General features: G+C 33.4%; 1 protein-coding gene across 1 annotated transcript in view; it reads right to left on the minus strand.

Annotated features, from left to right (window-relative positions):
* The window catches only part of PACRG (parkin coregulated), a gene marked incomplete at both ends in the record, with an annotated part of 215,678 nt that overhangs the window by 165,577 nt on the left and 24,248 nt on the right, over positions 1-25,853 (minus strand). Inside the window, one exon of the mRNA XM_084285307.1 lies at positions 940-1,074. Coding sequence (XP_084141433.1) covers positions 940-1,074 — 135 coding nt within the window. The remainder of the gene's footprint in view (positions 1-939; positions 1,075-25,853) is intronic.

Raw genomic sequence — 25,853 nt, forward strand, 5'->3', positions numbered from 1 at the left:
ACTTTCTTGACATTAAATATTTAAAACATTCTACAAATCTAACATATTTTGCTCATTCATATCATGTTCGTTTTCTGTAACTATCACTGCTTCCAGCAAAATCTTATTGTAGTCCAATAAATAACACACAGGAAAAAAAAAATCATGATAACCAAAATAATTAAATAGTAGGAGCAGGTTAAAGATCAGCATTCATTTTTCAAATTAAATTTAAAAGTCTGCAGTGGTTACTTAGAAGATTGGCAAGTTTTACAAATAACATCACCAAGCCTTTTAGGGAGAAACACAGCCGCATTAGAATGGAGTCATTAGGCAATACATTTATTTTGAAGCCAATTAACCTTTTGTCAGAGAAATGTCGTAGCTGTAATGGTTTCAGCAGTGGAGGTCAGCCTCTAACAGGGGCACGTATGACAGCGATTACGCTGTCTGACATATGCTGTAGACTGAGAGTACAGCTGTGGAATGAGAATCTGCCTTCGTTTGTATTCTGCTCTGCATTTTCAGGGAGCAGCCAATCTTGACCTATCCATTTAGGTAATTAAAGCTTCTATTTGGAAGTGTCCTGCAGGAAGGTGAAATTTGGGGTAGATAAATGGCTGCTGCTCACTGTAACCAGCCACTTCCATTATTTGATGGACTGCCTGAAATAGGCTGCATTGCCAGGTCCTCATAAAAATAGAGATGAATTGGGCAGGAGGCAATTCTCTAAAGGCAAAGCAACTCTGTCATCTTCCTTTTTGCAGCATATAATTTAATTGTTAGCCAAGGTAGACAGCTGACTCAGGGACCTTTCTGTAATGTCTTTCCCACCATCTTCCATTTGCTAAGAAATTGCTTCAGTTTATTTACTTATAAGCCAACTTTGTTTGACAATGAGAGGTGTTACTTCAAGAAGCTCACAGCTGTGAAGGCTGTCACAGCTGTGCCATGACTTACCTTCCAGGCTATTTTGTTTCCTTTCGTATCATGCTCAAGGGCAATTGGGAAGTCTCCTCGCTCATAAAACTTGCGAAATGCTGTGGGCTTTGTTGGTCTCTCTTTAAATGCTCCTGCAAGTGGAGGACCTCTTACCTTAAACAAAAATTAAAACAAAAAAAAAAAAACAACACACCATAATTCACTGGTAATTCATTTTTAGGAAAAAACAAAACAAAACAAAAAAACAAAACAACAACAACAACAAAAAAAAACAACACTATTTATATGGTTTTAGATAGAAACAAATTAGAAAGTCATTGATCTTTGAGATTATAGTTTGCTTTCTTCTCTATATTATACTTCACTTCTTTGAAAGTACACTTCAGCAATCTACAGGTTTTATTAATTGCTTTTGTTGTTGTTGTTCTTAGTACTTGCAGACTCTCCCATATAAACTGTTTAATAAAAGTGGCTACCTCAGTTCCACTGCATTTTTAAGAATAAAACATCATGAATGTATCTATGCTATATAGTCGAAGTTCTTGGACAAGTAAGCATTTTGCCTTGAGAAGTATATTTTTTATTTGTTTCCTTATATAAGTCATTTGGCTCGGTTTCCATCTAGTGTAACTGTGCTGTCTTTCCATTGTCTTTCCCTGACCAGTTCCTACTTCACCAGATTCACTCCTCAATTCCTATGGATATGGCTTTCATAGGACTTCCAGCCCCTCAGTACTGATGTCTGAATTACTGAAAGAAATGCAAGAAAGTCTCTTCTCAATCCACTCCTCTCTGTCTGTGTTGCCTTGGAGGAAGAAATTTGATTCAGCTCTACTTGGTACCTTAGCTGAGTTATGTCTGGTCAGAGTATCATGTAGTCTGATTGCCAGAATGACAATCCAATTCCAGAATGTCCACACATAATTTATTTATTTATTTATTTATTTTTAGACAAATCTAGTAGTAACAGCAAGTAAAACCTGGCACAAAGGTAACAGAATTTGAAGTACTTATAAGAGACCTATTGTTTAAGCTAATTAGCAAAGCTAATCTTAAATGCTAGAAGAGACTAAGAGGGCTAAACTAATCTCAAATGCCCTTGACAATTGATTATTCCTTGAGAAATTCTTGCCTCCCCCCCCCCTTTTTTTTATAGCCATGTATCTGAGATAAGAACTTCCTAGAATTCTCTCCATATCTCTTTCATCAGAAATGCCATTATGACTTGCTACCTTTTACAATACAGAAAGTGTCATTTTTGAAAAAAGGTAAGAGCTTCAAGGATCATAAATCATACCTAGTATTTTGTATCGTTCTAATTGTCTCTTTACATTTCCATGTCTTTCAATGACCTTGATGTTAGTTTCTAGCAGTATATTCATCTTTTCGTTGAACAGAATACAAGCATCTAACATCTTTTGCTTCACTTTTTCTATTCTGTAATTTAACTGTGATAACTACAGACCAAAAGTGACTTTGCACTTTTTTTTCTCCAGAATATTCTGACATTTTTCACTACCTGTAAGAATGAGGTAGTAGGGTCAACTAATGATATGCTTACACTGTACTTTATTGCAAATCACTTAAACTGGGGTTTCTAAACTGTGACCTATTGCTACATGGTATTATCACAGATAGACCATGTCTAGTGAAAATAGATTTGATATGCATAGCTGTAATTTTGCTTAGTAAACGCATCTGCAGCAATTGAGCATAACACTTCAAGAAAAGCATTTCAAACCAGTGAGAATAAATCTACACTTATTGTTCTGCAGAGGCACAACTTGTTCTGTGCCACCAGTATACATGTAAGTACTTTCACTTGCCTTTAGATTTATTTATGTATATTATATATATATATATAATATATATTTATGTATATATATATATTTTTTTTTTTTTTGCATTTGAGGCAAGTCTGTAAGTCACTGGTCATTTGAGGCCACTAGAAAAGCATCTATGTACTTTTCATACATTTTTCAGTACTGGTATGACCTGCACACATCCTTTAAAATATGTGTTTCCATAAAATATTAGGAATCATGGTTCTATTAAATTTTGAATTATGATAAAGAATGTGTTGTCTTGCTTACATAAGCTACAATCTTAATTATTGTGGCAGACTATCCTCATTAGAGGTAATACAATCCCAAACTACATCTTATCTGCAAATAACCATTATTTTTCCCATGTTAGTAGTTTTGATATGAACTTTTTTTTCCCATGGCACTTTTGCAGATTTTCTGGAAAACAAGTTTGTGTTAACTCAACTTCTTGCAGGAAAAAGTTGCATTCCTTGCATTTCCTTGCATTCAGTTTCAGTTCCTTGCATTTTTCATGCAAGAACCAAAAAAGTAGAAGGAATAAAGTTATCAATTCCTCTATTATTTCTCTAATATCCTTCTATTATATATAAAAAGTGTTTCAAAAATTGACCATAAATCCAATTGTCTTTCCCTTTACTGCTGAAAGGCTGTTGTACATTATTCTTATTTCAATGGTTACAAAACACATTTTAAATAGTATGTCAACTCTGATCTGCCACCTCTAAAAAAGATACGGTAGAATTAGAAAAGTTTCAGAGGAGGACTATCAATGAAGTTATGGAACAGCTTTTATATGAAAATAATAATAAACCAGGAAAATGATTGCTAAGGAGGAATAAAATAAAGACTTATAAAATCATTGCTTCATGGAGAGGATGGATAAGGACTGATTTTCCCACCGTCCCCTTCAGTAAGAGCACAGGACATGACAACAAGCTAGTAAGTCACAAATTTGGAACAAAGAGAAGTAGTTATGTATTCATGTAGCAAGTCATGGTTTTATGGAACTCCCTGTCAAAAGACCTCGTTGTGACTTTTAGAAGTTTCTGTGCATTCAGTGTGTGACTGCTAAAGATGATGAAAAAGAAGTACATTCAGGTTTACCAAATCCACATTATGAGTGATCAGAAATACAATTTGTATTATCCTTTTTCATGAGATAGATAGTCTTTCTGGTAGACCTCCTAGCATTACATTTAGTCTCTCGTTAGGCCACATTACACAGGCAACTCATAGTTATCCTTATATTAGCTGCTATAGCAACTAGCTTTTGCTGTAGATGAGCTCTGTTAATAACAGAATTTCTTGTCATTAGTTTTAAGTGCATTACTTTGTACTATTATATTTAATTCCATTTCTATTACACCAATTCTGAAGGACTTCCACTTCCATCTGTGTGACATTCTGATCTTCATCTATTTTAATAACTACTCTAAACATCATGTCAACTGTAAATTTTGTTATACAATCCTACATATATATATATATATCTTTTGTCTAGGTCACTAATTAAAATATTAAATAAGATTAGCCTTAAAACCAATTCTTAAGAAGTTCCATTATCATATCTTTCACTTTGACATTATTTGCTCTTATTGTCTCCACTTCAATATGGAGTTTCTTACAAACTGATCCATATCATAACTCTTGTACTTCATATCAAATACTTGGCAGTAGTCTAGATAGAGAGCTGTTGCTTTTTCCTTTGTCTTAAAGATGTTTTGCTTGTCAGTTTGCTCGTTAAAAGACATACAGCTCTATAAATACCAGGAAGGGCATCTGACTCCAAAGAGATAAAACTATCTAGGCAGAAATGAGCCTAAGGTCTGCCTAAACCAAAGAAATATCACCAACCAGGAAGACAGTGGAACTGTCCCTGCATTGAGGAAATGGTACCTTGCATGACTGAAGAGTTGTTGCTCAGCTTTAAGATCATTACACGGAAGCACCTTATTTCTTGTGTTTGCACCTGATCGAAGAAGATTATGAGACATTCCCTGGAATGGCTCCACCGGGCAAATACTGCTTACCTTTAGTTTCCTTTCCTCCCTATCCTTATTACTAGGGAGACCATCACTATCATACACTGTTTGGAACAATGTTCTCAATAGAGATTCTCTTGGGCCATTCTAGCCTTATATTTGCAAGTTTGCCTGAGGAAAGAAAAATAAATCCATACACTTTTTTTTTTTTTTTTTTATAATAATTCCTGATCTATCTGCATTTATTTTATATTTTTCTGTAGTGCTTTTTGAGACCAGAATTCTTCTTTTCCTCTATTTGCAGATAATCACAATGTTCTAATAGTTTCTGAGGACACATATGGCCCATAATTTTAGGGGAAAATGTAGAATCAGTGGGATACATCCTACTGTTCCTGGTGACAGTTCAAATAATCTTACTTGCCAAGCTACTTGCATACATCATGCTTTACAAAATCTTACAGGAATGCTATGTCTTTAACTTTCAGGGGAAGTCTGATATGCTTTAACTGGCTTATGGGCAACTGGTCACAAATGGAGTTCCTAAGGATTACTGTTGGATATGATGCTATTTGAGCTTTTATAGAGGATCTGGATGCCAGGACTGAATGCTGACTACCAAGCCTGTGAATGACACCAAACTGTGAAGAGAGGTATCGTACACTAGAAGGAATAACTACTGTACAGAGAGAGACCTTCACAAACTAGGACAAACAAGATATGCACAATTATAATTTTGCACATGAGATTGAAAATCCCAAACAGCAGTACAAACTGTGTGGGGTCTGACTACTTAGGGTGAAGCTTTGCTAAGAAGGACCTCAGGGGTTCTTATGGACAGCACTAAACTTGAGTCAGCAGTGCCTTTGCAGCAACAAAGGCAAGCCAAGCACCAGCTTGCATTGGTAGGGGTATAGGCAGCAGATCCATGAGTTCCACTCTACTTGACAATTGCTGATATGTGGTATATTGTGTGCAGTTCTGGTCCCTACAGTTCATGAAAAAAAAAAATTAAAAAGATAGAGTGGGTCTACCAGAGGACCACGAAGATGATTAAATCTTGACAGAAGATTCGATAAACTGGATGTATGCAGCCCAGAAAGGAGAAGGCTTAGGGTATGATTTAATCACAGTTTTCCAGTCTAAAAGGCTGTTATAAAGACGGTGGTGTTCTCTTCAAAAAGCTGCACAGGACAAGAGGAAACAGGTGCAAGTTGAATCAAGGGAAATTCTGCCTGGATACAAGAAAAAGTTCTTCACTGTGAGAAAAACTAATCATTGAAATAGGTTGCCCAGAAGTATTGAAATATCCCTGAAAATGTTCAAGATTTGGCTTGAGAGGGACCTGAAAAAACTATTCTAAAGCCCAGCTTTCAACAGAAGGCTGGGCCAGATAATCTCTAGAGGTCCCTCACAACTGAGGCTTCTCTGTGACTTTTTATTTCTAAGTAAAATATACAAAAAAGAGATTGTGTTTACTTTTGATAATGAAATTTATCTTCCTGCATTTTATATTATTAAAATTGCTGACTAAAAAGGTCATTCTGAAAGTATTCAATTTATCGGAAAAAGCAGTCATAAATACTGTCTTTGGCAACCTAACAAAGATATCTCATTGCAACATAGTTAGAAAGACTAAGATTAGAGTTCCAGTTAATTAAAGGCTAATATTCATGATGGCAAAGTATATGAAGCAATAAACAGCTTCTGAGGTTCGTTAAATGCCAAAGAGAAGTTGAACAGTTTGATAATTGCAAAACTAATTTATTGTAATTCTATGCCAATGAACTATGTGACAAGATAAAAAATACAAACCATTAAGCGAGGAAGGAGAAAGACCATATTTTTTTATTGACTCATGGGCATTCTATCAGGTTGCTTTCTTAGACGTCAGTAAAAATTAAGAAAATACTAATAGTAATTACTATTTAAATATGATTTCAAATAATTTGTATTTGAAGACTGAATTTGCCCATTTTTCTAATTGCTTGTCAAGCTACACATACTCAGGGACCTAAGTATGTAGTACCTTCATAGGATGACTGGTGATTTTCTTAAAAACTAACACAGTAGTCTCATGGGCACCTTAAGCAAGACAAAAATTGTCACTGACATTGAAATAAGTGGTCTTGTCCCCCTCAAGCACATCACTGGATGCTATCACAATGTACAGCCTTCCGTTACAAACACAAGCTTTTGTGTGGGTATTCAGAAGACCAGATCAGAAACAAAGAGTTTTTTTTTTATAGTTTTTGGTTTTGTTTTTGTTAGGTTAAGTTGTGAAGTATTTTTACAGGTTTACTGGAAAGATGTGTGAATAATTAAGCTGGCACAAAGGAGGGAGCAGCATGGAGTGTGACAGCAAGAAACAGGTGACTGATTCTTCAAGGAATGGTGCTGAATTTATATTGAGCATCAAGAATTAATTGGACACAGTTTCTGATCTGCCAAGGCCTTTGTGTTCCAATCAGAAGTCAATAATTGTTCCAGAGTTGTGTGAAAAATAAAAAATATGTTATAACATATTAGGACTAGGGTAGTAAGATATTAAGAGACCAATGTTTTTACTTCCTAAAAGTAGAATAGATTGATATCCTGCTCTAGTTATTTAACAATTATGTTGTTATTTAACAATTCATATATTCAAAAATATATATATTACCAGTGACTTTGAATCAAATTTAATGGTTAAAGACATATCTTTACTTAATTGATACAAGTTAATGCATTTAGATGACAATTGGGGAAAAAATAAAATAAAATCCAGTTTTCAGTCAGCTGAGTTTCTTACAGGAAGACTGTAATTTAAACAGATCTTTTTTGCAGTTTTCATTCCCACATAAAATATAATACTTATCTTTTAAGCTATAGAGATTGGAAGTCACATAACCACTCAACTCTCTTGCCTAAAAAATGTTTACAGTCTTCCCTGAAACTAATAATAATACCACATTATCAACTGTAAGACTGATATTTTTTCAAAAAATAGAATAATAAATTGTATCTCTTTGTCTCCAAGCTGAAAAATGAATTTGTATGAAATTGCACTGTATCCACAGAATACAGTCTACCACCACAAGCTAGTGTCTTAGAGCAATAGCATGTAAAGGCAATAGCATCCAGAAAATATTTGTGCAACCACTGGCATGTTCTTAGTCCCATTCTTCTCTTGTACTGGTGTCAAACTACCACCTCACTTGGCTAATGCAGCATAGTCTTGCTGGCAGTTCACTGACTTCCCCACAGGAAGTGTCACCATTCTTTTCCTTGTATTCTGAAGCCAGAAGCTACTGAGTATAATGCAAGATATATTGCATAAATCAAAGAAAATGCACCATGTAATGAAATACTCAAGTTGTCAGGAATAAAGGCTAAATAATAAACCTAGTCTTATGCAGTGCCATGTAAACATACAAAGCTTTACTAGAATCATCAACTGCAAGGTCCTTATCCATATAGCGTAATAGAGCTCTTAATCTGTCCAGCAAGGCAGCTGCACAACACTGCTTAATTACAGCTTGTGCCTGAACTGAGGTGCAAAAGCCATGAACTCCAGAGTTTATGGTTCTGGAGTTAGCATGCACATATGTACCTTACTGTTTCTGCACTTGTAGCACAGACATGCCCATCATCTTAAGCAGCATGCTTGGAAAATTTTAAAATTTTGGCAGTTATTTACCAACACAACAAAACAATTGCATGATTATAGTATTTTGTGACATATCTACAGCTTTCTCCAATACATATAAGTAATAGTAATAGTGAAGACTTGGAAACACAAATCTTAGCAAATGTTAACAATCAGAATCTGTAGATAGGCATCCCCAAGAGAGTCTACTCTTACTGGCAAAAAGCAGCAAAGCCTGTATAGCTCTTCATTTATTGATCATAATTTGATTAAACTAACATAGGTGGCTGTTACATGCTACCATCATGTTTTGATTTTGCTATGCAGACATACCCAAAATCGAATGAGAAACTTCAAATGATAGCAGAGGCACAGGAAAATGTCCCAATGGATACGCTGAGTTCCACATTAATTCCTTGTATTTAATATCAGTATCACAAGTATTCAATATCAAAAGAGCACAATCCATCAACGTGTATCAGACAAAAGCATTTTATATCCAAAAAGAAACTTGGGAGATCTTTCCTCACACATGCCACTCTTGATATGCTTTAAATAGTGCCACTTCTAATGCTTGAAATCTACTTCTGGGGCTATTGCACAAATCTGGACAACAGATCAAAGCTCATCTCATAACTTCAAAAGTCAAAATGTGAGAAAACAATTTTAAGACCCCAAGATGAAACTTCTGATAGAGGTCAGCAAACATTACAAATGCTTCTAAAGCATCAGAACTTGAAAGAAAAATCAGATGTGATTTTGTACAAAGATATTGTATCTCATTATTGCCTTGAGACACAACTGAAAGGAAGTCATAAGCTGCATACAGAATTACTCTATTTCATCACCTCAGAAATGTTATTTTTGATTGGAGAAAAGATAAGCTGTTTAGATAAACCAGATGCATCTATGTTACAAAGTGCTGTAGAGCACTCTGTCCTCAGAAGGTCTTCCATCTCTGCTTATTTTCTGCTGGCGTATAGTGTTTTATGTTTTATGTTATATTTTATGTAATTTTAGTTTCCATCCTTATGCTTGCTAATCAATTTCCTTTAATGTAAAGGAAGAAGACAGATGAGTAACAACTAATGTATTTCTTCCTCTCATTCTTTCAATCTACATATGAATACAGTTGTTTTTCCTTTCTTTTTTTTTTTTTTTTTTTTTTTTTCTTTTTCTCTTTCTCATTCTCTTTATCTTTCTATTTTGTTTTTGTTTGTTTGTTTGTTTTTCTGTTTTCCTTGTTCTATCATTTTCACAAGGCTTTCCACTGCAATTCCACTAAATCTGAGAGCCCTTTAGATTTTTCCCTATAGTGGAGATTCTTCCATCCACATTGTAATGTTTAGAAAAATATAAATATACTGCAAGAATACTTGCATTCATGTTTCAGTTGGGATCATGAGTGTGCTTTGAAATGGTTCACATAATGAAGCAGTTTCTAAGTGAATGAACTGGAATCCTTTCAGACAACAGTCAGTCAGAATGAAGGAAATCCCTGTAACATGTAAAACATCATATGCTCAGCATCATCTCTTTTCCTTTGGTTATCCTTTCTATTGGCTTGCACTGCTCACTGATCTAAAAGTAGCCACAATACTCTTTATGGCTACATATGTACTTTTGGATGCCAAATCAACATGCTGCAGGTCTACATACAGCAAGTTATAAGAATGCTGTTGGCTTGGAAACAAAATGAAATGTGGATTTTATATTTTATTTAAATTGTAAAATGTATTTACAGTTCACTTTTTCTGATTTCTGTAATGTTTAGTTTTTTATAATGCTCATAAACATTATCATGGAATATCTGTGTAAATTTCTAAGTAAAGAGTTGGTAAAACTGTAAAATATTAGGAGGGTTATTTTCAGCCTATTTTGCGCTTCCATCACACATACGTACGAAGGTTCATGCTGGGACGCACCTACCATCCTAACTTATCATTGTGACCCTAACAGAGGATATCTAGGAAATAGAATAAAAGCAAGACCATAATACAGAGATCCTGCTTCTTGTTATTCTAAATTTTCAAAGACCTGCCCTCCCTTCCAGGTGAATCTATGACATTTCTTCTTTTGGAAACATTGATTTTGGTGTTTGCCTGATGCTGCATCAATTCATTTAGTGTTCTGAACTGCCAGGATATCATTTATATTATTTTCTTAAAATTGTTTGTTTTATTTTTGTTGGAGTAGCAACTGAAATGGTTAATGAGAGTTGGAATGCCACCACAATGTCAAAAGTAGGGGAGAGGGAATGACAAGTTCATGGTAGCTAGAAATTAAATAAGAGAGATGATAAGATGGAGCCTATCATAGCAATTTTCAGAATATATTAAAATGACATTATTATGCTTAACTTTTATTAGAACTGTGTGAATAAACTAATTTCCATGTCATGGAAAAATTAAACATATGGAAATTTCCCCTTGCTCCAGCTGAGAACAGTGTCTAAAACCATCTGTTTTTTTTTTTTTTTTTTTTTATTATTATTATTATTTTTTTTTTTTTTTTTAAAGAGAGAACAGGGCCCCATCAGGTCAGTTAGCCTTTGAATCATTGGTTTATCAGCCCAAAGACAACCCAGGTGAATCACTTATCTGAAAGCACTGACTTCAGATAAGGTTGGCCTGACCTGTGACAAGCAAGAACTTTGCTTGGGTCATGACAGAACACTTTAGAATGCCTGAAGAACACTGCATCTTTAATGTCAGTGTTACAAGAACATTCGAACTCCGTATTTGCATTCTCACTTCCTAAATCCTGCCTCGTACTTCAGTTGTATGCTTCATTTAATCCTTTCCTGTCAAAAAGTTTTACATTATGGTGCACCATTTCATAGTTGCTATGTTGGTGATGGGTGAAGTAATTCCTGTTTGTAAAGTTCTTACAACACTGTTATTTAACATGTGTTATAAGTAAAATATGTTTACTTTGTTCAGAATAAAATTTACTGAAGAACTAATACTGAAATGTAACATTCAAAATTAGTTTTATTTAGTGAACTTTTATATTCAGGTTAACTATTAGCAGATAGCAAATTATGTCAGGTCCTGTAGTCCTATTTTTAGAGGAGGAGAAATCACTGGATTTTGTGGACTGTCCTAAATTAGTGGCCAGTACTTTGTTTAGAAGAGAAAAGACCACTTAGACTAAACATCTGGTCTTGGAAAACTGAATGTTCTACACTAGTTGCTATATCCCAGTGCCTAGAAGTGTAGAGATTTCGGAAGTTAAACTATTTAGCTAGCCTGCTTCCCCTGAAAAACAGTTAACCAGTATAGGTAAATGCTTGATGTAACCATCTTGCCACAATTATTTTCTAAGGACCATGGGCTCAGATCCACAAAAGTACTAAGTGAGAGTGCTAGTTTCTATTTTAGAAGCAAAGTACCTTAATGTTATAACTTTCTTTCAGTTACCCCTACATTCCATGTGAATATAACTTTTAGGTCATAGTTTCCCTAATGACTTCCTTCAGAAGCAGGGTCAGATGAAGCAGCCTACGCTTAAACCTTTAAAAACTGTCTCAGCATCTTATTCATACCTCCATACTAGGTCAGTCTTTTCTATGCAATTTTGTGTAGGACTTTGCAAAGAAGGAAATCATCCTATGTTGGAGTTATTTTCAACGCATGTGAAGAACTTGATATAGATGTGCACTGCATAACTCTGAAGTTGACAGAGTAGTTTACAAACTGGGAGAAAGAATGAAGCCTATGCCAAAGTTTGTGCACCCACCAAACAGGGTGTTTAAGAAGGGCTTTTTTCTCAGTAGCTTGTTCATTCAGAAGGAGATGGTTGCCAAGAAAAAAAAAAGAAAAAAACACACACACAAAAAGTATTTCAATTATTTTTTTTTTTGAGAATTATCTTTGTTTAAAGGATTAAATAGTGGACTGAAAAGATAAAATCATTGCATTCTAATTCTGGGAGAGACTCCTTCTGTGTTCTTGGTGAATAAAACACTTTGGCATTAATTTCTCATTTGTAAAACTGGGGTAGAACTTACCAATATCATAAAAGTTCAGAAAGTCAAATGGGGTTGTGATGAGCTAGTTATCACCTTCCTTGAAGACATGCTTCAGCTCTCTATTGAATGCACCTGGAAACTTTCTAAGGCTAGATGCCTGGGTTAGCAAAGCAGTTCCTACACAGCCCTCATCCTTCCACAATTAAAAAAATGCACAAAATCCCATTCCATGGCTATCTTCAATAGAAATTTACTTAACTGCATCTGAAGAGATGGAATAGGAACACTGAAAACAAAACCTAAAGAGGAAGGGAGAGGAATGGGGGACCGATCATTTACACCACAGAGTAAACAGCCCACTTTGGTGTCCAGACCCTAAATGTCTTACAGCTCCATATCTTTGCCCACAAGTTGAAGAACTGAATTTTGAACCAGAGGGAAAAGCCATTATCTAAAAAAAAATAAATAAAAAATAAAAAAACACAACCCCCTGAAATAGGTTATAACTTGCTAAACATTTTATTCTGTTTATCACCACTTATTAAAAAAAAAAAAAAAGAAGGGAACCTGAACTCAAGAAGAATAAAACTTTGTATCTAAACAGCCAAAGCAGTTTCATTTTCTTGCCAAATTCAAGTATGATATGCTTAAAAATAAATAAATAAATAGATCTGAAAACTAGATGTAAAATTATCCCCTCAACTTTTTCTCTTCCATACACAAAGGAAATGTTTTTAATTGACAACTTTTTTTTTTTTTCTTTTTTTTTTCTACATAGGTTGAGAAAGTAAGCCTACCCAAAGTTCTTCAGTTGGAAAATACAATAGTCTAAATCAATCTGTACTGTATTCGGGGCACAGAGGATTTTGTGGTCTCTGTGAGATGGGGATGATATGGGGGACCTTTGTGTTAACTTTACAAAAAAATCTTTAAATGAGTTATCTTCATACTTGCTTATTCAGCAATCATATGTTTAAATCTTCAGTAATATGTTTAAAATCATGTTCCATGTTTTATTTTTCTTCCATATGTTTGTACTGTGACAAGAAATGGCTTTAAATCTATTTGATCACTCTTTGCCTTTAGTCCTTTTCTGAAACCTCCTCTCTTTAGCTGAAATTGCTGAGTTTTCTTTGGAAGTCTTTAAAGTTAATGAACTTCTACCTTCATCTTCTAAAATACTATTTGGATAGGAGTTGATATTAACTGTTTGTTATCATGATGTGACAGGTATTTAGTGAAACAGAGCTAGATTAACTTTTCTACTCAATGTCAAAGGCCACTTTTTTTTTTTTTTTTTTTTAATCTTGGTATTGGTTTTGTGATCCAAAGTTTATGTGATTTTAGGAAAAAAAAAGTATTGAAATACTGCAAATCTCTCTATTCTCATTTAATTGATCACTTTTTGACCGAAGAGTACTGACTTCTAGAAAAGTGTTTTTGTTTCATTCACTGACATACACTGTCCAACAGCTTCAGTTGTAATTTCCTTAATTTCTTTCTCCATAATATAATTACAACTTAAAGTGTCATTTAATCTGTTTGCTAGCCTTCCTTTCTTATATATTTACATGATAATAGACTCAGCTAGGTATCATTTTTTCAGTATCGTATACATTTTCTAATCCCTCTAAACTTGAAATAACACAGAAGACTGACTTATTTTTTTTTTATAGTTGATAGAAATTTTCTTAGAGATATTTTTTTTTCTGTACAGGAAGACATCCATCTAACACATATTTTTGTAGATTTTTAGAGTTCATTTATTTCCTTTCAGTCCAAGAATGCCTGTGACAGAATTAGAGATTTTTCCTTTTTCATTCAGAAAATATTACCTAGTATTTATTTTCCTTTCCTCATCTTGATTATTTCTTCTTACAGTACTTACCATCTCAGAAGCTACTATGCTAGGGTATTGACGGGAACAGAAACTTGACCTCCTTAATTTTGAGTTAAGCAGGAGGCATAAAGTGTAAGAAGTGAAAATCAAAGGTAAGCAAAAAAAGTATCATCAGTAGCATGAACAATAGTTCATATGAATTTCAACAGTTTCAACATCCACTACAACCCACTGTGGTTCTGGGATACTTAACATTTGACAGTATTGTTTCAGTTGATTAAATAAGGATTTTCATACTCCAAAGACATATGTTCCAATACTGTAACTCTGTGAAAATCTAAAGTTTCCAAATCAGAGATGACTGTCTTGACCTCCAGAATATAACCGTAAAACAGCATTTCTTGAAAAATGTATACGTGAACTTTATCAATAAACTAAAACAATAACAAAATAAGCTGGAACTAAGAACATGCTGCTCCATGTTGTATATAGAAAGAAGTGTTAAAGGTACTAATAAAAGTCCCAGCTGGATAATTACCTCAAAAATTGCAAAAATAAATCAAAAGGAAAGATTACTGGTAATACATGTTGGTCAAAAGTAGTTGTTCCAAAACCAAATAAACTATACAACTACTCTATGCATCCAAAGTATCAATTATGGACTATAGAGACAAAAGTAGGCACAGTCTCATGAAATTAGTTTCTTTCTACACTTAGGATGGGCATATTGTTTTGACTCTGATCACAGAATCATTATCAACACTTCATAAGGACAATAAAATAATAATAATAATAATAAATTAAATCAATGGTTAACCCATTTTTAGCCTGATATTCTAAGTAAAGAAAATAATCAGCCTTCTCTGTATACTCTCTCTTCTGTAACTTTTAAGTACAGTGATCACTTGCAATAAAATTTCAGAGCTTTAAAGGGATACAATAAAAAAATGAGAATCCTAGAAGATTCATGAAAATCGGCAGCTTGATAAAGAAGGGAGACTTACTCGTTTACAATACTGGATGTTTATCTCAAATTTTCTATCCGCACTTTCAAACTGAATTCTCTAGAAACTTATATGGAAATGTTCTCTAAGCAAAAGGTGGATGGACAACATTTACATTTACAGATAATTTTCTGTGAAGAATGTAGTCCAATACACTCTAGTCCAATATAAAATCATTTGTTAGATAGCTGACTTAAAACAGATTTCATGGCAAATTTATGCAGTTATTGAAATCAATAGAAATGTTCAGCTGATCAAAGAGGAATTTTTGCATTTTATAGGCCAAAGTATTTGCATTCTCACATTTTACAGCCCAGTATGAAACAGTCAGAGCCTGAAGTTCCTCTTTGTAGTCTTGATTACTGTGCTATTCTCCATGGTGTTTTCTTTCTAAAAAGAACTGATGGCTTTCCACTAGTTGTTGACTCAGATGGATTAAAAAACTTCTCCCTATTTTAAAGGCTTACCTAACTGAAACTGTGTTTTACTACAAAACCAAATATTAAAATGAATAATTCATTGCCAAGTTGCTGAATATATCTACACAATAAATAACCATAATAAATAAGATTGAGGGATTTCAGATGTTTTCAGAAACACTTAGGGAACAGTAGATTTTTAACTCATTTAAACTTATTGAGAAACTTACATACTATTATTTCCTCCATTCCTGAAAGAAAGGAGGCCACAAAATCTTATATTTATGTAATCATCCACCGTTTCTGTATATCTGTCAAAATCACTTCTAAATAGTAATAACAGAAGGCAGAAAGTAATCATGGTGTCTGGTGAGATCACATCTTAAAATGTTAGCAAAAGATGCTGTAGAAGATTCAGTGTTGCACTCTGAGAAACTGTAAAGATATACAGGCAGAGAATACAATCAGTTAGAAAAACTAATTTCCCAAATGAATCCAGATTGTAACTGATATAATAAAAACATCGGTGTCAGAGACTGGAGTATTCAATAATAAAAAGACTAAACAAGGATTAAAGAGGATATAAGAGATTATCAGCCTAATCACAGCTGATATTGGCACAAATCAGAGGCCATATTGTATAACCTTTTGAAGTATTTTCTTTAGAAATACATGTATCAAGTCTTAATCTTTCTCTTTAAAAAAAAAAAAAAAAAACACAAGAAAAAAAAAAACACAGAAAAACATATATTCATAATAAAGAACAGTATTTTGAAAGCCTAGTAATTTTGATGTCTGCTTGTTTGTGTAATAAGTGAACATACTGAGCATCTCCAAATATTTATGTTCACCATTCACATACAGAAATTAATTTGCAATACTGCTATAGGAACGGGAATATCATTCAAAGTAGAAAACTTATGTTAGCGGTTTATATGCAGTAGAACAAATTCTCCATTTTTTTTTTAAGATTAAACTTTTAAAAGATTTTTATTTTTATTTTTATTTTTGTGTGTGTGTGTGTGTGTGTGTGAATAAGAAAACAGCACAGGAAATAAAAATGATGTATGATACACATTTCAGAAAAGAGCTTCCATGGAATTCTGACTTAAACTCTCCAGCTATTGTTTGGCAATAAGTAATGTAACAGGAAGGAAAATCTCTGCACCTTATACAAATTCCATCTGTCTGAATAGTTCTTTGAGTATTTCTTACATTTGGCACATTGCGTTTATAAAAGGATCTTAAAGTAAACCAGAACACAAACTTGTAAAGATGTAAAGCCGTCATCATAAAAGCAAGTATCTTGAAAAAGCAGTACATGATTAAGCAGAAGCACTTGCTGTGTTAGGATATAAGACATAAAATGCTTAAAAAACGGAAGACACCTATATTTTAGGAAGATTTTTTTTAACAAACTGAAATAATTTCTAACACCACAGATCTCCCACATACTATAAAAACTAGAAAAGACAGAAATGAAAAATATTGTGATCTTAGAATAAATAATTAAATAGAATAAGTGATCTAAGAACAAATGAGTATGAATACTGGAAATTTTGCAAAGGTAAAATAAATCCTTGAATGCCTTTGGTGATTGTTGTTAACTTTGTAGTTAAGAAAAATGATTGCTTTTATATTTAATGATGATACTTCCATTATTTGTACCAGTGGTAAAGAAGAATCAGACACATTCTGAGATGGCTAAATTTTATATCTCAGTGATAAAAGAACAAATCCCTTGGACTTGAAGAAAAAATACAGATTTAAAATTTAAAGACAATAAGATTTCATTGTCCATGAATAAATATAGCACTTAAAGTAGCTACAGAGACCATAAACTGATCAAAGATGACTTTATAAGAAACAAAGAAGCACTTGTTACTTGTTAAATTATTAAGTTATACTGTACCTTCTTAAATGTAAAATTCTTAAGTTATTTCCTCATAAGGGACAGCACTGACAAATACTTCAAGATTTTAACATTGTTCAACATTTAGATATAATAGCAAATTTAGCAAGATCCGATGCGTAGGGCTGATTAGCGGAAAATTCCCTGCATTCACAATAGAGTTAGAGAGTAGAAATAGAATACTCTGTGGCACCAGATCACACTGATTCTTGTATAGTAAACTGTTCTTTCATAAAATATTGCTAGACTTTGGTTGCATGTTCTGTGCTGAATGTTGATGTCTGCCCTGTCAGGATGAGCTGAACCACACCATAGGCAGGCAAAGCTGATCATTTTTCCAACTCAGTATGGATACCTCATTTTCTTTCTTACATCGTTTTTGGTATGCATCTACATTTGGCCAGATGAACATATTGGCAGCCTTTTGGAAGGCTGTGTTTGAGGAGTTAATCATCTTGAGAAAACCATGTGTGCCCAGTCATGCCTTGTACTTCAGGCTTGAGAAGCCTGTAAGCATTAAGCCATTGTAAAGGAATCGGCTTGAGAGGCCCATGCTGTCCTGTGCTGCATGATGGTGAATATTATTAGATGGATATTATTATTATTAGGCATTCCAGCCTGTCAGGAGAAGATACATGATTTTGTTTGTTACGAAAAATAGAAGGCATCACAGCACAGAAGGGAGGAGGAACCTCTCCAAAGATACCATGTGCAGAGCATACCATGGGAAAGTCCACCTGTGGGTCTGTCCAAGGCTGCACAAAAGCCAGCATCTGAAGGGATGAAAGATTTGCTTGCTATATGAATTCCTGTTTAAACTCTGTCGCATTAAACATATATATATACATATTTTCATACATTGTTTGTTGCCAGGCCATTCTTCTGGAGATCCAGAGAGAACCCTACATCGTCTCTCACTGTCTTCCTCTCTCTCCACCCACCCCTCTGTCCCCACCATAGCGCAGAACAATAAATCCCATCCTAAGGGTCATTAACAGACAACTGAATTATCAAAACTAAGAGTGCCTATGCAAAACAAATGAACACAGAAACAAATTTTCTCCATTTTTTTTTTTTTTTAGATCACCAATGAACAGAATCTACTAGCTAAAGTAGAGTTTGGAATAAATTTCCAAATATGTTTTTGTATATTAAAAAAAAAAAAAAAGTAGGTACAGGTAGCCAAAAGATAGCCAATAGGATTGTTCAGTGCCAAAGGATATTGTTCCATGCATATTTTTTATGTGATTTTACCAGCTGCAGCAGATTGCAGGTACCAACACAAAGTTTCAAGAAAAATCAGAGAGAATGCACTCAAAAACCTATAGGTTCTGCATAGATCAAAACCATACAGAGCAAATCACGCAAATCCAAAATTAGTCCTCTGACAGAGTCAGATAAGAGGCAAAATATTTTAAAACTGTGGAAAATCTAAAACGTTAATAACTTCAGCTCTGGGACAAAATAGCTTAAATTTTGGTCAAATAATGATTCAGGTTGCTTAAAAGCGTTGTACAACGAAATTATTCCTAATTAACTTTAATAATAATAATAATAATATTTTCACATTTTTCCCCTCTAGTCTCTTTTTCTTCTAGCCCTGGAAGAGAAAGGAAATTATCTGACTTGTCAGTATGTAAACTGAACTAGACATAGTAAAACTGCAGGCCAATGGAATGAGAGTAACATAATCTCGCATAAGGAAAAAGACTCAGTGCCATTTTCACTAATGTAAAACAAGAACCTTAACTAAAATGTTAGCAATATTAGAGAGAGGGGGAAAAAATGCTGTCCTATTGAGGAAGAGATATTTTGCTAATACAAAAAGCTAAAACAGGTTTTAATGATTTATCCACACATACATGCACACAAGAAAAAAAAAAAAAAAAAGAGTGAGTATGGCAAAGAGGTACAAAATAAATGAAAATCATGTCCACACAATACTTTTTCCTGCTTTTAATTAATGACCTTAAAAATACTGCAGTGTTCAACCCTGTGGTTTATTTACTCCAGAGCACTATGTGTGCATTAAAGAGAACTAAGTAATGAAAACTATGGATAGCATATAATAGAGCTCAGGTATATTATATGCAGTATAAGTTATACGGTAAAATAGATCACCAAAGAAATGCAAAGAGGATGCTTTTTCTGCTGTGTTGTTTCTGCAAACTGAACCAGCTTATGGTAGTGTCAGATGAGCAGGAGAGACTACACAAGAAGACAGGATCAGAGAAGACAAAACTGAGAAACAGACTTCTAGGCAACAGCAGCAAGGTATTAGATGTGCTCATGGAACCATACCTGCTGAGGAGAGGATTTACTGCTGCTTTTGGAGGAAGCTGTCAGAAGCAGTTGCTGCAATGCACGTGTGTTAATGAGCAAATCTCCCATCACTTCAGGGTAAGACAACTACCAAGAAATGTGATCAATATAACACTTCTACAACTCAATAAATCATCTGAATATCCCATTAAATGCAACTAGAAATTGTATATTGCCTTTAGTATAACTACTACAGTAAAGATTAAAATCTGGCTCTGTAGTTCTGAAAGAAATTTCACCAAGTAAAGGGGAATTAAACTGAATGGGCTCTGGACAACTGTTTTCAGGGTACATAACTAACAATCACTTACATTTGGAAATTTTCCAAAATACTAAATGTGCAATAGTTAGTCTAGAACAATTGTTTCATATAAGTCAGCTCCATATGGAAACAATCCTAGAAGATTATGTGCATAGAGATTATTCCAGAACATTTATACTTTGGAAAAATCTAAAACGCACATAAAAATTGGTAAATATTCCCTTCTACATATGACTTACAAAACAAAAGAGTTATTTATAATGCAAGAAATTATCTTGACCTATCCCCAACTACTGATGTATATATAAAAATACATATATATATGTACATATACATATATAATCTTCTTTGAATCCTGAAAGTTCTTGGCTAGTTTTGGAAATTTGGCTGCATTTTGCATTGATTGCATAGAGCTGAGGTTCCATTTTGCTCGGAGAATCAGATTATGAATGGACAAAAAGCAACATGAAACCACAGGCCCAGCGTGAGATCAAATCACTCTTCATGACTTTGGTGCTACTGAACATTTTTGAAAGAGCTAAAGATCTGGGGAAAATAATCTCCAGATGAGAAAAATGCTCAAAATAAGGAAGATTTCCTGGAATTAGCAGAATAGACTAATTAAAGCAATAGCTTTTCCCTCTCAGGGATCCATTTACTTGCTAAGATAGTATAAATGCTATTCTATGAAAGATTTTGAACAGCTTTCCTCTTCAGCTGGTTAAGTTTTAACACAATTTAAAACCTGACAGCTTTAGGAGACATAGAATGAAAAGGTGTGGGGTGGGGTGGTGGAGGGGGGAAGGTTTTGTGTTCATCTGATCCTAGATGGTCAGAGAAGGTACTCAGTGGAAAGCAAGTGTAAGAAGCTGGCCTCTTTTTACTGAGCAGCTATGTTGCCACTTTTGCAATACTTTATAAATCATATGACAAGAAGAAATATTCACTGTGGATGCATCTTACCAAAGCAATCACTTTTAGTTCATCTTCATCTTTATAGAAACATCAACTGAAATACTAAAATACAGATTTGAAACTGTTATATCAGACAAGTGCTTTTACACCTTCCCATTACCTTTCTATTATAAACACATTTTCTGATTGTTATACCATATTATTACAGCAAAATACTAGCATGGAATTCATACATCGTTGTCAATAAATTTTAAGGATAAAAACTTACACATAAAAACTATGGTTAATTGGAACTGAAACTGAGTATTTATGAGCAATTTAGAATTTAAAATGCCATTACATATGTAATCTATTTATTCTTGGATTGATACAATGGTAGAAAGATCGATATAATTAAAACACAAAAATTTTTCTTAAATCTGAATTGCTATGGTTTATAAAGCATATGACTGACTTGTAACATTTTACTTCGTATTAGTCTTTCATATGCTTACTCATAATTCTAAATAGTTTTTGTCTATGATCTAAACACCAGAATTATTGCATACGCAATGCAAGTATAAATCCCATGATACCCACTAACTACAGTAACGTGTGGTTTGGGGGACTTGTAAACAAAAATAATGTTCACTGTCAGTAAAGTGTGGTTATTACTTCAAAAAATGTCTAATTACATAGGTCTGCTTCCTGTTAGCTAAGTTCAGGTGCAAGTACAAGTCTTTCCTTTTTTAAAGAACCTGTATTTATGTTTCCAAGAAAGCAGTAGTCTTTCAAAGAAAACAGCAAACCCGACGATACACACTTTGTAAGAAAATCTATAAGGCCATTGCTTTCAATGCCCACATGAAGACTGATGCAGTTACACATATTATAACTTGAAGAACAATCTAACCAAGTAGTGAATAGACTACATAGCTCAAAGGTTTCTCTTATTTCACTTAAATTATAAACATTCTTAACTTTGTTGATATATAAAATAAAATTGATAATATCTCACTGTTTTCAAGAAACAAGGAAATGTTTAGTGTTTTACAGACTATAACAGCAAACACATAGCAAGTGAAAAACAAACAAACCCAACAACAAAAAACAGATTTTGCATCAATTCGCTGAAATCATTTTTATTTTGTGTTTTTATAAATCACTCCGTATGAAGACCTCCCAAGACCTTAGAAATATTTATTAAATTTATTTCAACTAGTAAAACTTGATTACTGTCATTCATCATGTCTCAAGCCTCAAGACAAAGTAACAGAGCACACAGGTCAGAGCACAAATTAATGGTTTACCAGTAGAAGTAAAAGTAAAACAAAACACGGACAAGAATTAAGATCCCTTCTGGAATTCACATGCCTACTAGTTTAAAGAAATGCATATCTATTACATTCATTCAAGTCAAATTCTTGAAAAACAAATAAAAATCAGAAGCACATAAACAACATGAAAGCAATAATAATTTACCTGAATAATGGTTAAAAATGAATAAAGGTTAAAAACTGCATTTTATTTAGTAAGATTATGCATAATTCTGCAGAACTGAAGATTATATAGCAAGCCCCTAATTCTTTAACTAGCAATGAAAGAAAAAAAAAAGACAGGAGATATGATCAAATATGGTCACTAGTTAAAACAGACATTAAAAAAAGTCACAAGTAAGATGACACTGGAAACTATTCTAAAGGGTGCTTTGATGTTAGAAATCTATAATCTTATTTTACCATCAGCCTTGGTGAAAATTTCCATAATATAATCACTGCTTTTCTGCTTCTATTTTAGAATATCCATTTAAATCCATTAAGGTCATTGACTAAAAAGTTTTAACGTGCCTTCTTTTTTTTTTTTTTTTTTTTTTTCCCCATTTTTGTTGCCTATTCAGTAATGCCTTAAATTTTCCATTTTCAAGAACTGAAACTGTATTAAGTAGAAGAGTCTATAGATCCACTTCACACGGGAAACATAAGAAGTTTATTGTATTCCACATTGCAAATGGAGATTAAGTTAGAACACAATGATAGGAAAAATGTGGCTTGTTGGTAGTGTGGTTTGTTTGTTTTTCTAATTAGGATCAAAAACATTGGATGTATCAGTTTATCTAAAAACACCCACACTTCCACAAACCTCTTCAACTCCTGTAAGGAATAACCTAATATAATATAATGTATGGCGAACCCAAATGATGATGTAATACAAGTAGTTCAACTGATGAAAACTCCTAACTTTCTGGAAGAAAAACAAACAAACAAACAAACAAACAAACAAAAAAACCACAGATGAATATTAACATTCACTGTAATTTTAATCAGTAATATGCAAAAAAGGTTGTGACTTTCTGATATGAAATAGTCCTTGACTTTCATAATTCTTAAGCACTTTATCATTTTGCTGATGTATGTTCTATTTTAAAACCAGAAGGATAATGGATGTGCTTCTTAAACAGTAAATTGGGTTTTATATCAGAGACCTGTCAGCACCACGACAGGTTGACCTGGCAGTGGTCTTGCATTTGCAGCTCTCCTTCATGACTGTTTTTCAAGGTGATAGGTCAGTCTTAAGAAAAGTGTGGAAGATTGCTTGATCCCTCGGGAAACATCTTAACAATTGTAACATTCATTGCTTTCATGTTCTTCATAACAGATTAAAGCAATATTTTGTTGTCACATTTATTATTATTCATCAAGGACTTTTAAGATTTGGGTAGATAATGTAAATTAAAATAAATTTGATTTTTCTACTGCCTATAGGACAAACATCAAAATTCAGAAGGAATGTGTTATCTTCCAAAGTTATGGAAAATGCAACAACTACAACAAAATAAGCCACATTTGTTTTTAGTGAGTGACTTCTATTTCACTCATTTTTAAATGAGGAGTTCAGTAATACAGCAACTTAGCATAACCATTAAGTTTAAGACTTTACTCTTATATTGGTTGTGAAATTTCAATTAAATAATGAAAATCAGTGCTTGCAAGGTAAATGGCTAATGGCAACACCAGTTCCTACAAGGTACCAGACCACCCTTCCATCTTCGTTCAACAATTGCTGATGTGCCACAGTACTTCACAGTACATATTCAGATTTCTACCATCAAATTACTTGCTATGGTGATTACTCCAACCCTAATAACACTGTTTTTTAAACAAAGTGATAATGTTTTTTAAATCTAAAAACATCGTAGGAAGACCACGTTGTAGGTATTATTAAATGTATCGATTGATCATATCCTAGACTGCTGCTATCAGCTCTATAACACAACACACATAAAAGAAAATTACTCACAAAATCAAGAGCTATTTTTTTTATATACATTTATATATATATATATACGGGTTATATTATGGGTTATAGTGTATATTGTTTTATAGACTCCCATTTTTGGCTTATATAGCCCTGGTACTATTTAAAATCTACTTTATATAGCGTATATTATTTGTGATGTTAGAGAACTTTTCTGTAGAAGCTCTTAGGTTACTAAAAAAGAACAAATGCAAGTATCTAAAATCAGCTTTTGAGAGATTACTGTATTTATTCACTAATTCTATTGTGTACACTGGAAGTCAGCTCTTATTACTATATGACCATTATATAGCGCTATATTCACCAAATTTCTATTTATAAGAATGAAACCTAAATTTACCGGAATCATAATTTAGAATACAAAAACTTCACCAAGAAGCAGAGATGACACAGTCTGTGTAAATTTATATAACATTTAAGGATATATAGATAGGTAGATAGATAGATAGATAGATAGATAATAACAAAAGGAATTCTGATTCTTTTAGCATCATGTCTGCATGTTTCTGCTCCGATATTTTATAAGAACTTCATAAGCACTTTATAATATGTACTGGAAAATCATAAAAATAAATGACATATCTGTAAAGAAGACACAAACTGCAGAAATATAGTAAGAACGTGTACAAATCCATGCAAAAACTAAAAAAAAAAATAATGAAAAAAGTAGTTTATTTTTCACTCAGATTTCCTGTTACCTTTTTATATCTCTTCTATAATTTTAGGAAAAACAACAACAACAAAAAAAAGTAAATATTTTTCTGAATTGTATGAACAAGTGTAACTCACTTTATTTCTCCAGTTGGATGTGTCATATCTGTTTTTGAATAAGATAACATGTTTTCACAACTGTGAACGTAACCTGAAATTCTTAACCTTCAAATTATTTTTTCCTTTATGCTCTGATCACTACAGACAGCCTGTCGCAACTTCAAATGGAGTAAAGGATACAGAAAATCACCACCATGGCTCAGTAACATTTGAAAGATGGACCATTTTGCAAAGTTTTATGTCCATGCTTGTTATGCTACTAGATGTCATATTTATGACATCTACATACATCTGACATATTTATTTCCTATTTAGGAAAATTAAGTCATAAAGAACTGCTTTTTATTTTATTTTATTTATTTATTTATTTTAACTCTAATTCAATCTAGACTTTGACTGTTTCATTCAAGTATAAGAAATACCAGTTTTAGAAGTACCTACTATGTGATCCCTTAGATAGAATCTGCTGAAGTATAGAATCATAAAATCAGAGAATATCCTGAGTTCAAAGGGATGCATAAGTATCATGGAGTACAACTCCTTGTTCCACATTTTGGGACCACCCAAAGATCAAGGCACAGGTCTGAGAACATTGTTCAGTCACATCTTGAACTTTGACAGGCTCAGCGCTGTGACCACTTCCCTGTGGAGCTTTCCAGTGAGTAATCCAAAGAGTGCTCAAAAAATATACTGTACTACAAAATGTTCATTCCTACCCTAACTCATTTTAGGTAACAACTCAATCTAATGAGCTGCTCAAGTAAGAAGTGCAGAGACTTTTACT

This window comes from Netta rufina (genome assembly GCF_964035555.1).
Source record: "Netta rufina genome assembly, chromosome: 3".
NCBI classification, from domain to species: Eukaryota; Metazoa; Chordata; class Aves; order Anseriformes; family Anatidae; genus Netta; species Netta rufina.